Source organism: Cnephaeus nilssonii (assembly GCF_951640355.1).
Source record: "Cnephaeus nilssonii genome assembly, chromosome: 7".
Lineage (NCBI taxonomy): Eukaryota > Metazoa > Chordata > Mammalia > Chiroptera > Vespertilionidae > Cnephaeus > Cnephaeus nilssonii.
In genome coordinates, this window is record NC_137078.1 from 94,939,194 (window position 1) to 94,952,242 (window position 13,049).

General features: G+C 48.7%; 1 protein-coding gene across 2 annotated transcripts in view; it reads right to left on the minus strand.

Annotated features, from left to right (window-relative positions):
* The window catches only part of FHAD1 (forkhead associated phosphopeptide binding domain 1), a 95,976-nt gene extending 85,394 nt beyond the window's left edge, over nt 1-10,582 (minus strand). For both annotated transcript variants that reach the window (XM_079777747.1, XM_079777748.1), the window contains exons 1-2: nt 10,442-10,582; nt 6,188-6,294 (exon numbers count right to left, since the gene is read on the minus strand). In XM_079777747.1, the coding sequence (XP_079633873.1) occupies nt 6,188-6,280 (93 nt within the window). In that variant the 5' untranslated portion in view covers nt 6,281-6,294; nt 10,442-10,582. The remainder of the gene's footprint in view (nt 1-6,187; nt 6,295-10,441) is intronic.
* Nucleotides 10,583-13,049: the final 2,467 nt, after the last annotated feature.

Sequence of the window (13,049 nt, forward strand, 5' to 3'; positions counted from 1 at the left end):
CTTCCTGCTGCTGCTGGGGAACCCAACCCTTACAGGATATAGAAAAAGCCTGGGGCGCAACGCCTACAGATACCAACATTGATTTTCTCTGAGCCGCATGATTACAAGGGACTTTTTCTTCCTTACACTTTGCTTTCCCTCAAGTTTTTAAAAAGCCAATAAGCATGTAACAACCTTTCATGATCAGAAAAAGGTCAATGATTTCAAAATACAGGGTGGGGGTAAAAGTAGGTTTCCAGTTGTTTGAATGGAAAATAATACAATAACTGATAAGTCATAATACAAGTGTAAACGCTATTTTGCATGCTCACAACTGTAAACCTACTTTTGCCCACTCTGTATGATATCAACAATCAAAACACTGTGTCAGCCTCACGAATGAGGATCAACCTATAGAAGCATCGATGCCTGTCCTTTGGGATTTACCCAAGTAAATAAAACAAACAATCTTTTTTAAAATTTTATTTGCAAGATGTAACCTCTGGGTAACTTCAAGGACACCTTTTTGTTAATAAATACTTCTGAACTTTAGTCAGTGGCATGGCTTCTAGTGGCAGCTATAAATTTCATTCATTTATTTATTTTAATTTATCTTTATTGGCGACTGTAAGTTGACTGTGGAATTGTACCTTCGGGTGGCCTCCAGCTGGTCAAGGGTGATTCTTCTAATCAGACAAGGCCCAGTGAAGTCAGCAGACGGGGGCAATGTTCACCTCGTCCTGTTTTATAAAAACTGGAAAATGCTGACATGTTCGCAGGTTTCATTTCTTCAAAATGGACCCGTGTCCCCACATCCCTTTTTAAATCAGATCTCCTCGCCCAAATCCACTTAGGCTCTGGGAGGAGAGGATTTGTCTAAGAGGAGACAGACGCGCCCATCGAGTTTGTTCACAAAACATTTGGCAACTCATGCATCATCTGTCCCCTGGGGAGCCAGGCGGAGCCTGCGCCGCTGCACACGCAGCTCATCTCTTCGCCAATCGCCGCTGCGGGCCGCGGTGGCTCCTTAAACTCCGTCCAAGGGGCAGGACGCAGTCAATTATTTTTTATACAACGAGTGCAGCTCAATTTCTGTCTCTGTGACAACTGTCCTCATTAGTTCCCTTTCCCAAACAACTCAGTATCAGTGGATTTGCATCTCGCCTCCCAGGATTCTTCTGTCTCCGTTTGTTTTCTGAGACAATAACAATCGTGGTGTCGTTTATGTAGCAGCAGGAGGGTGGGCACTGTACCTGCGAGTCTGTCTGAATCCGCACAAAGGCCCTGAGGTGTGGTAAGTAGTTTGTAGACGGGGAGGAGGAGCTCAGAGTGATTAACTCGATTCACTCGCTCCAAGTCACACGGCCAGAAAGGGGCCTAATGAGATTCAAACCCAGGTCTGTCTATCCCCGAAGCCTGTGCTTCTGAAAATTGCCGTCAGATTCAAACCAGAGCTCTCCGTCTCCATGACAGCCAGACGCGAGATAAGACTAAAACCGCCTCTGCCTCGTTGTGATAAAGGAGAAACTGAAATTATTTTTTCTTTTTCTTCTCCCCCGACGTTGGGCACTCAACAGATTTCCTGTGTCCTTGTGGGGAGACTACCGCATGGATGAGGATCTCGAGGGGAGGCCCACTGAGTTATTTTTAAATCTGTTGAGTTTATAATAAACACTCTCAGAAAACTAGGGACAAAGGAGGGGCCTTTCTCTACTTGTTAAGAGCATTTACAAAAAAACTACAGTGAGCATCCTACTTATGGAGAAAGTCTGAATGCTCCCCCCTCCCCCGCTCCCACTAAGATCAGGAACGAGCAAACATGAAGATTTCTACTGTTCACATGGCTGCTTTTCAGCAGAGTGCTGGAAGTGCTGGACCATGCCATAAAGCAAGAAAGGGAAATTAAAGGCATTCCGCTCTCCTCTTCTCAGAGGAGAAGTAACATTGTTCCTTTTTTGCAGATGACATGACTGTTTGGGTATCAAATCCTAAGAAATCTATAAAAAGCCTTCTGGAAAGTTCAGTTAAGATTGCAAGGTACCATGTGAGCATAAAAAAATCTGTTGTATTTACTGTCAATGACAGGTGGGCACCAAAATTAATAATATAATGCCATTTATAGTCAGAGAGAGAGAGAGAGAGAAACAAGAGTAAATATATAACAAAAGTGTATAGGACTGGTATGCTGAAAACTACAGAACACTCATGAAAGAAATAAAAGACCACCTGAATACATGGAGAAACGTACCATGTTTGTGAGTGGAAGGTAACATAGTAAAGATATCAATTATTCTTACACTGATATAGAGGTTTAAACACAATTCCTATAAAAATTCCAGCAGGATATTTTGTATGTACAGGCTTGTTACTAAAATTTATATGGGAAGGCAAAAGAACTAGAATAGTTTTTAAAAATTATAAAAGAAGAATAGAGTGGGAGGAGTCACTCTATATCAGGGGTCCTCAAACTTTTTAAACAGGGGGCCAGTTCACTGTCCCTCAGACCGTTGGAGGGCCGGACTATAGTTTAAAAAAAACTATGAACAAATTCCTATGCACACTGCACATATCTTATTTTGAAGTAAAAAAACAAAACGGCAAAAACACCCGCATGTGGCCCGCGGGCCGTAGTTTGAAGACGCCTGCTCTATATGATTTAAGGCTTATATGGCTACGATAATCTAGACCAGTGATGGCGAACCTATGACACGCGTTGTCAGCACTGACACGCGTAGCCATTTCTGATGACACGCAGCCGCATGCCGAGGATGAAACATTTGCTGCTCCTGAGGATGAAACATTTGCGACTAGAGTCTTGGAGTTAGTTTTTTCCTCAAAGTGACACACTACCAGAGTTATGCTCAGTTTTTTGGCGAAGTTTGACACACCAAGCTCAAAAGGTTGCCCATCACTGGTCTAGACCATGTCATATTGGTAGAGCGATGGACACAGAGATCAATGGAATGCAATAGGGATTTCAGAAATAGCCCCCGCACAGTACGGCCAAATGATTTTTGGCAAAGTTGCAAAAGCCATTCCATGGAGAAACGACAGTCTTTTCAGCAAATGGTTCTGGAGCTACTGGATACCCACATGTAATAAAAATAAAACTTGACTTAAACCTCACATTATATTTTAAAAATGATCTCAAAAAGGTTCATATTGTTAAATATAAAATATACAACTACAAAACTTTTAGAAGAAAACATAAGAGAGAATCCTCAGAATCGAGGGCCTGGGGACCCTGTAACCAGGATCTATAAAAGAATAAAAATGATAAACTGAACCTCATCAACATTTTAAAAATTGCTCTGTGAAATATTCTGTGGAGAGAATGAAGAGACAGACTCCCGGTGGGAGAAAATATTTGCAAACCATACCTCTGACAAAGGACTCATATCTAAAATTTAGAAAGAACTCTCAAAACTCAATAGGAAAATACCCCACAAATGATCTGATTAGAATGTGGGTAAAAGACACGAGGAGACATTTTACCAAAGAGGATATGCAGAAGGCGCATAAGCACTAACTACATGAGAAGATACTCAGCATCACTAGCCGTTTGGGAAGTGCAATTAAAACCACGATCAGCTCTCACTACGCACGAACACAGCTGCAATAACACATGGGGATAATCGTACCTGCCGGTGAGGATGCAGTGAAACCGTGTCTCGTATACGGCTGGGGAGAATGCAAAATGGTGCCGTCACCCTGGACAATAGTCTGGCAGTTTCTTTAGAAACCAAACACGTGATCCAGCAATCACACTGCTGAGCATTTATCCCAGAGAAATGAAAACTTACGTTCGTACAAAAAGCTGTGCATGGCTGTTTATAGTGGTCTCATTTGGAACAGCCCCGGATGGAAAACAATCAAAATGCCTTTCAGCAGGTGAATGGTTAAACAAAAGTGGGACGTCTACCCCATGGAATAATACTCAGCAATAAAAAGGAACAGGCTAATCTAAATGATCTCAAGGACGTCCTGGTAGGAAAAAAACAACAACAACAAAAACAACCTCAAAAGGTCACATGGTATATGGGTCCATTTATATAACATTCTCAAAGAGAAAAAGCATGGGAAGGGAGAACCTGTTCGTGGCTGCCAGGGGGAGGTGTTGTGGCTGAAGGACTATCACAGGAAGGGCTTTGAGGCTGGGATCGGTCTATACCTCGATGGCTGCACACAAACCCACACATGCGACAAAATGGCATAGAGCCAAACACACACTTCGCACCATGTCAATTTCCTGGTTTTGATAAAGTTATGGCTAGGTAATATGTAACCGATTGGGAGAAACTAGGTGAAGGTATCCGGGATCTCTTTCTCTCTACAATTTTTGGAACTTTTTGTGAATCTATAATTATCCTAAAGAGGAAATATGCTAATTGACCCTCACACTGTTGCAAAATGGCAGTGTTCACAGCCAATAAGGAGGGAATATGCTAATTGACTGCCCCACCCTCAAAGATGGCAGTGCCCACAGCCACAAGATGGCGGCGCCCAGTCCCCTCAGCCCCGCCGGGGCGGCAGGCACGTGGTGCAGGCAAGCCTCAGATGGCGGCTGCCCAGCTGCCCAGGGCCACCCAAGGCTCAGGTAACCAGGGCCGGCCAAGGCTTGTGCTGCTGGCAGTGGCAGCAGCAGAGGTGAAATGGGGGCATCACCTTCCCCTGACCGCCGGGTCACCTCCCGCCCCTGAGGGCTCCCAGACTGTGAGAGGAGGCAGGCCGGGCTGAGGGACCGCCCCCCCCCCCACCTCCAGTGCATGAATTTTCATGCACTGGGCCTCTAGTTTCAAAATAAAAAGTTAAAAGAAAATCTGTTGAGTCAGGTCTCAGAGAAACCTGCCTTTCACAGTTATAAAGGGATTCTGTTGTAGTTCTCTTTCTGCTTCAATATTTTAACCCTCTTGGGTAGTTAAAAGGCTCAAAGCCACTGTTTCTATTACTCCTTTCTTTCTCCCAGCTTCCTTGGATGTCAAGGAGCTGAGGCTCTGGACCAAACCACAGCTAATTCAGAGAATGGAATGAAATGAGGAAATGCTGAGGCCACACCGACTACTTGGAGATCCGTGGCTCCCAGGGGCCCGCCAGTCTCCAAAACCTCTGGCAGGGGCGAGAGGCCACTGCCCAGGCTGGGCACTCCGGGTGGCTCTGGCTATCATACCCCGAGCAGGGGCAGGTCAAAGCACCAGCTCCACGCCCACCTTGCAAACCGCTCACCGGGCTGCTGGGGAGGGGACGATGGATGGGACATCCGAAGGCAAGTTCAGCAAATGCCGTGGGACACGTGGCACTTTGCCTGGCGCTTGTTTTTGTGGCGGGCTGGCATGGCCATGGCATACTCAGCCCCAGGGTGCTGCCTTACGTGCCATGCCAGCTCAGCCAGGGTCAGTGATCCTGAGTGGGGGCGGTGAAGGATTGAGAAAAGACAGATAAGAGAATGAAAGCTGGGTCTCGGTGAGACGCTGCTTCTCTGATGGAGAGACAGCGCCAGGAACTACAAGCCGTGTCTTCATTTTATAGCCGATGCCACGAGGCAAAGTAAGGGCGTGGTCAAGATGTTTACAACATTCTCGTGGGTTTCGATCCTACTCAGTTACATGCACCTGATCAAGCTTTGTTTACTTGCAGCCTATATCACTTAGGCATGTGGTCGGCAAACTGCGGCTCTGTTGACTAATGAGTTTGCCAACCACTGGGATAGGGGCTTAATCACAAGGAACAACAACAGCCTGTAATTATTGGAATCGAGAGTCTAGGTCAGTGGTCGGCAAACTCATTAGTCAACAGAGCGGCAAACCGCAGCTTGAGAGCCGCATGTGGCTCGCGAGCCACAGTTTGCCGACCACTGGGCATATGGTGCCACGAGTTTGGACCATAGGCTCAAGCTTACAACTATAGCTGTTGGCTATATCTGTGCTGGGAGGGCTCTGCCCTCCAAGCTGGGACTTGCACGTGGCCACGAGAGGACTGTGCCCTCTCATCAGTCCAAGGCTTGAACCCGTCCAGACACTGTAGCCGCGCGCCCCACACGTTTTCACTACGCTTCCTGCGGAAATCCCGCGCGTGTGGCCAGTGGTTACTGGAAGCACATGGAGGGGAAATGTGGCTGTAAGGCCAGAGGTTATGTTTCAAAAGAGATTTGAGTCCACAAAACAGTCGGGGCTTTGGAGAGGGCGAGGGAACGGGCTGGATGAGTTCTTACCGCTAAAACAAGGTCTGAGTCTTCGTGCCTTCCAATCGTCGTACTTTTGTTCAGGACAAAAAAGCCTTCTGCGCTCTTTAGATAGGCTTTCATACTCTCTGCTTTTCCTGTACAAGGTTTTCAGAAAGAAACCGGTTAGGAAGATGCAGTCCTCCAACCATCCCACGTCCTATTCAGAATGAATGAGACACACCGTCATGCCCAAAGGAGAAGTCAGCAGAGGTGCGAGTGGACAGATGGACTGACGCGATCACAATTAGGATGCTGCGTATTTTTAAAAAGTATATTTTTTATTGGTTTCAGAGAGGAAGGGAGAGGAAGAGAGATAGAAACATCAATGATGAGAGTCATTGATTGGCTGCCTCCTGCACGCCCCCTACTGGGGATCGAGCGCACAACCTGGGCATGTGCTCTGACAGGGAATGGAACCGTGACCCCCTGGTTCATAGGTCAATGCTTAAGCACTGAGCCCCACCAGCGGGCTGATTTTACTTATTTTAAAGACTGTCTCTTTAGCCGTGATCTCTAATATAGGTGAGCTTGGTTCTGATAATCAAGTAGAAGACATTTTTACTTACCTCAGAGCACAAACTATAGCTACAACGACTCAACAACAAATCTGAATTCCATGGGTGATGGTTCTCCCATTAAACTTAGAGTGAGGTTACTTGTCTGACACACCAAGTATTCACGTTCAATATTCCCAACCCTTCCCTTCTCTGTGACCTTAGGTGAGTTATTATTTCTCTATGCCTCAGTTTCCTCATCTATAAAATGGGGCTAATAATACTCTATCCCAAAGGGTTTTGTGAGGATTAAATGCAATAATGTGCGTGAAGCATTTAGAAATACATATTTGTACTATGACTTTTATTATTGTTATTAATCTTGGGCTTCTTGAACTCTGATCCAAGGAACTCCAAGCTTCTATAGAGCTTCTTGAAGTGTTGAGTCAGTCTTTGAGGAAATGAGCTTTGAATGATACCTTTTATAAAAACTCACTCATTTTTTTTCATATACTTAGAAGAAAATGATGATTTAGGCTTGGCCATATGATCAGGACTCTGCACATATTTCTTCCCAGTGTTTTATTATGAAAATATCAAATATACAGAACAGTTGAAAGAAGTGGATGGTGAACTCCTGTATATCCACCAACTGGATCCCACAATCGACATTTTGCTGTATTTGTTTGATCACACATCTCTCCATCTATCCACTCATTCATCCATTTTACGTGTTGATGCATTTCAAATAAGTTCTGTACATGTTTTTCAAAATGTGAACATTTCAGCAACTTCAGTCATTTCCAAAACACTGGTGAGACGTCACATGATGCTTGCATTCTGATTTGAGATGTGTCCAATTACAGTGTGACATCCTCCATCTCAATGCCACGTCAAAGAACGACAGTCCCTCTCTTTTCAACGGAGAGGTCACTGAAATGCGAAGTTGCTGGACTGTGGATAAAACCAACGTCATCTAGTTGTGACTTACACGCATCAGGTCTGCCTCTGCCTTCCCGCAACATCTCCATCATCATTTATTGTGCCATCCTTTTATAGACATTGCCTCTTTGTATCCTCAGAACAGCCCTGAGAGCTTGGTATCACTATTGTCCCACTTCACAGATGGGGAAACTGAGACTCATAGAGGTTAAGGTCATGCAGCAGAAAGTGCCAGGGAGAGAACTCTGAGCGCTTTCGTGTACCTACTACGTGACCCTCCGCAGCTCAATTTCTACCTGCACTGTTGCTGGGTGGGGTGGAGAGGGGACAGCCAGTTACCCTGCCTGCTGACCCTTGGGGCATGCTATATCAGAAAGTCCTTGAAACCAGGATTCTATCCTCTGAGAGGAAAAAAAGACCCTACTCAGGGGTAAGAGAAAAATAAGCCAGAGCGTTTATTTTATATTTGTAAACTCTGAGGCCTATGGATGCCTCACAAATATCGGTGCTCTCATATCACGAGTAATAAATTTTTAAGTGTGTTGTCATTAATCTAGGAGGAAAGACATTTTTCCAAAAGAAGCGTGCTCCCTTGCCATCAACTCATTTCAGTTATTCGTCCTCAATTGAGGACCATGCTACCAAGCAACTCCTTCCGGCCTAATTCACCTCCCGTGCACACGGTGCAGAACGTCTCTCCTGCGGGGCGGCCACTCAACTAAAACCCCAAACTCAGGTGACGCCGATATTTGCTTTTAGCTCTCACCCAGGTGCTCCCGAGGCCGGTGCTTTCTCTGCTCAGATGTTACCCCTTAGTGGGTGCTCTCTGCTCAGATGTTACCCCTTAGTGGGTGCTTTCTCTCTGCTCAGATGTTACCCCTTAGTGGGTGCTTTCTCTCTGCTCAGATGTTACCCCTTCGTGGGTGCTTTCTCTCTGCTCAGATGTTACCCCTTCGTGGGTGCTCTCTGCTCAGATGTTACCCCTTCGTGGGTGCTTTCTCTCTGCTCAGATGTTACCCCTTCGTGGGTGCTTTCTCTCTGCTCAGATGTTACCCCTTCGTGGGGACCATCTGACCACCTGGCTGAAGGCACCCTCCAGTTACTGTCCCTCTCCAGCTAGCACGTCTCCCTGCTGTGTTTCCTTCCTTGTACGGATTCTCTGACATTTTCTTTTTTAAAAAAGATATTTTTATTGATTTCAGAGAGGAAGGGAGAGAGAGAGAGAGATAGAAACACCAACGATGAGAGAGAAGCATTGATTGGCTGCCTCCTCCATACCTCCTTCTGGGGATCTGGCCTGCAACCCGGGCATGTGCCGTGACCTCCTGGTTCATAGGTCGATGCTCAGCCTGAGCCACTCTGGCTGGGCTGACATTTTCTTATTCATTTGGTTGGGTTTACTGTCTATTTCCCTCTCACTAAGATATATGTTCCAGGAGAGTCAGAACCGTGTTTTTTTGTTGTTGTTGAGATAATTTTGCATGAGTTGTGTGTGTTTGTACCATCTTCAGAGTAAAGGCATTGGCAGATTTTGTCCTGCACGGTCTTGCCAAGGACATTGTTACAACCAAATAATTATTGCAGGGCAAACGGCCTGGGGGAACATAGGTAAGGCTCATAAGAAAGACGCCGCCTCGCCGCCTCCCTTGGGGGCAATGACCAGGCAAATTTGCCAGCAGCCCCTTTCAAAGATCGGGGCTTTCTAAGCTTGGAGCTCCTCAGCTGGGGTTAGACCCACTGCGTGCACAGCGCCCGCCTCTGATGTTCTGCACCACGCCAAGGGACTTTGGGGCACGAGAACCAACGTGAGTGGGAACCCTGGTTGCCCGTCCTGCTGTGAGGAGTCAAGTCCTCTGTCTCCGGCCCCGGTGTCTCCTGTCTTCAGCCAGCAACTGTCCGCTGGGCAGGCTACCTCGTTAGCTTGCAAGCAGGGGGAAAACTCAGCCCCTTCCAACTTCCTGACAGTTGTGTTCTGTTACCCCATCTCCAGTGCCTGGAGCCAGGCCTGATACATAGTAGGTGCTCAGTCAACACTGTGGCTGAATGAATGAAAATACAAAATGACACCTCAGAGCCATCAAAGGACCAGCTGGCTAGGAATCTTGAACAGTAACTACTCTCATTTGCCGCTTAGTGTCTGTTCTACATGACGTTTTGGAAAACCTAAATTCTACCTCTTTAGCTTTGGGGTTGGACAACACTTCACCTTAGTCCTGCCCGGCGCAGCCATTTCCCGGCCTGAGAACACCGTAGACAGTAATCGAATGTGTTCAACTCTGTAAATTCGCTCTTGGAGCCATGGAGCACCAGCCACCGTGAAGAGGAAAGAGCTTCAGGCACGGGCACCCCTGACCACTTCGCTGGCCCAGAATGGGCCACAGACACGGGATTTCTTCTGAGGGCGACAAGGTCTTCAGTGGCCTGGCGGTGTGGAAGCTCCTCCGAGGAGAGGTCAGGTAAGGGGGATCTCTTACCACTGGGTGTTGTTGTTAGGAAATCCAGAAAACTTGGGGTGGTCCCTCCTAATCCCAGCTGTACCCCACAGGACATCGGAGAGTTGGTGCCAAAGAGGGTCCTTAAAGCTCCCATGGGGGCCACCTCGGAGGGCAGGGTGGGAGACCGCACTCAGGTAGGAAGGGCTGGCGCGGGGGCACCTCCTCTGGGGGTGCTCCTGGGGACAGGAGTCTGGATCCGAGAGGGCCTGGGGTGGGGCCCGGTCACTCCCAGCCACCCCAGCCCTTGACCTCACAGGGCAGGCCCGCCCGGTCTCCGCCCGCCGCCTCCTCCTCCTCCTGGCAGCACTCACCTGTGAGGCCGGAGGAAGATGCCCACACTCCGTCCTCCGCCGAGAGCCTGGCGGGCTCGCGAGGCGCCAGGCCCGCTCCGGGGCGAGGCCTCTCGGCCACGCTCCCGCGGATTCTCCAGCCAGAGGCCGGCACCCCGCGCACCCGCCTGGCCTGTGTACGCGCGTCCCCATGGCAACGCCGCGGGGCCAGCGGAAGGGCGAGGGGCGTGGCCTGCGCGGCGCGCTGGGAGTGCCCGCGTGGAGTTCAGGCTGCCAGCCACGCCTCCAGGCATCCCCATCCCCGATCGGCCACTTAGGGGGCCTCGGCCCCATTTCACAGATGGGGAGACGGGGGCTCAGAGTTCACAGAAGTGGCCCAAGGTTTTACAGCGAGAAAGGAGCGGACTCGAGAATTCTTCCTAGGCTGGCTGCGTGGGAGTGGGGGTGGGCGGTGGCAGGGGTGAGAGGTGACGGAGCTGAGCAGGAGAAGCTTGGAGGTTTGTCCCTCCCCTGCCCTACCCAAATCCCCCGCCCTTCTTGTTGCAGATGAGGAAATAGAGTGAGCTGGGAGGACCAACACTTTTGGGGGGCGGGGGGGGGGGAGGGATGGGGTGGAAGGAACAATTTTGAAAGAATGAGGGTTTCTTCCAAGTGCTGGGGAAAGGATATTTCCAAACCCACGACTTCCCTGTCAAGACGGACGTTTATTCATTCATTTGTTCTGTATCCCCGAGTCCCTAGAAGTGTCAGGCGGTGGCCCCAGAGTTGACCTGGATCAGTCACTGTCCTTAAGAAGCCCCTACCCATGGGCACTGCAGAGAAGCCCGGCTCAGAAATGTCAGCAATGATCATTATCGCCATTACATCACTATTTTAGCAGGAAAATAAGGCTCGGGGGAACCTGCTCAGGTTTGCACAGCTGGAGAAATGGCAGGATTTGAATCTGGGTGAGTGTGACAAGGAAAATCCTCCCCCCCCCCCCCCCCCGGGACTACAGGTGGTAGTTGTCACAACCACAAGACACACGTGCTTTCCTTCATCTCTGAAGAGGCTGGGCTCCTGTCTGTCTTGAAGACCTGGCAGGTTTGAGGCCAGAAGGGAAAGGGGGCTTAGGCCAAGGGGGCAGCTGGGGCCTGCCACCAAGCTCACCTGCCAGACACTGGGCTTCCTTCCTGTGGGACCTCTGCCCCCATGGAATCTTATTCTGCCCCCGCCACCTTCCCCGGCTGCCCTGGATTGGGGCAAGCACCCCCACTGTGCCCCCTCCCCAGACCTACCTGCTGTTTTTCCTGTTGCCCCAGCCCACCCACTGGGAGAGGTAGGGAGGCTTGTCAAGCCTCTAGTGTCTAGCGGCTAGGAGAGAGCCAGAGAAATTGGGAGCCAGGGAGAGCAGGAGCTAGAAGAGAGCATGAGCAGCAGGAAGTAGCCATGGGGTGGGGTAGGAGGCCAGGCGGGAGAGCAGAGGGCCCACTGGATCCTAAGGGCCCAGGAAATGCAGGTTTTTATAAACACACACACACACACACACACACCCCAAAATAAACTGAAACCTCTGAAGGAACACTGGCAACTGAGGCCTTCCTCACCCCTCACCCCACTGGCAGAAAATGAGAACACACCCACCTTTTCCTTAAAGGGGCGCTTCTACTGCTGGTTTGGGGCCTTCATTTCTCTTGCAGATCAGTCTTCGATGTCAATTCTCCTTGGTGCCCTGGGCCTTGCCACCTTCTGTTTGAAAACTGCAGAGGAAGTGTGCTCAGTCCACCCTTAATGGGCCTGTTGTTTGTTTTATTCTGTCTGGAGCTTTCTCCTCTCGCCTGTGAAATGGAGATAATAGCAGCATTAACTGGAAGGATGAAATGGGTTAACCCGTGTAAAGTACTGAATTGTGATGGTGCGGGAGAATCACTCGTGAGTGTCGGCGATTATTGCCTGCTGTTGTTTTCTGATGATATGCGAGGCAGCCCAATCTCAGCCCAGGTCACAAACACCTGGGGGGAAACGCTGTGTGCTCCAGGCTCAGCCCCCACCCAGAGCAAACCTGACTCTGAACAGTCCCATGCCGCTTTGCCCGTTGCTCTGGCACCTTTCTGGGTGTGGATGTCAGAGATGGGCTGAGTCCTGGCCCCAGAAAGCCCCCAGAGGGGATCCTGGGAAACCAGCTGGTCTCAGTGGGACAAACCCATAAATTCTACTTCCAGGCATCTGGGCAAACCTTCATTGTGATTATTATTATTTGCTTGTAACAAGGAACCTTATGAATGTGGTTAACAAAACCAGCTATTATTGATCAAGGCTTGTTAGGAACCAGCTACCATGCCATGCACAGTTTTATTTAATTTCCTTTTATAGAAAGGGAAACCAAGGCACATAAAAGTCAACTAACTTGGCCCTAACTTGGCTCAGTGGATAGAGCATCAGCCTGTGGACTGAAAGGTTCGATTCCGGTCAAGGGCATGTACATTGGTTGTGGGCACATCCCCAGTAGGAGGTGTGCAGGAGGCAGCTGATCGATGTTTCTCTCTCAACGATGTTTCTAACTCTCTATCCCTCTCCCTTCCTCTCTGTAAAAAATCAATAAAATATATTTTTTAAAAAGTCAAGTAACTTGTCCAGGCACAAATTTTGT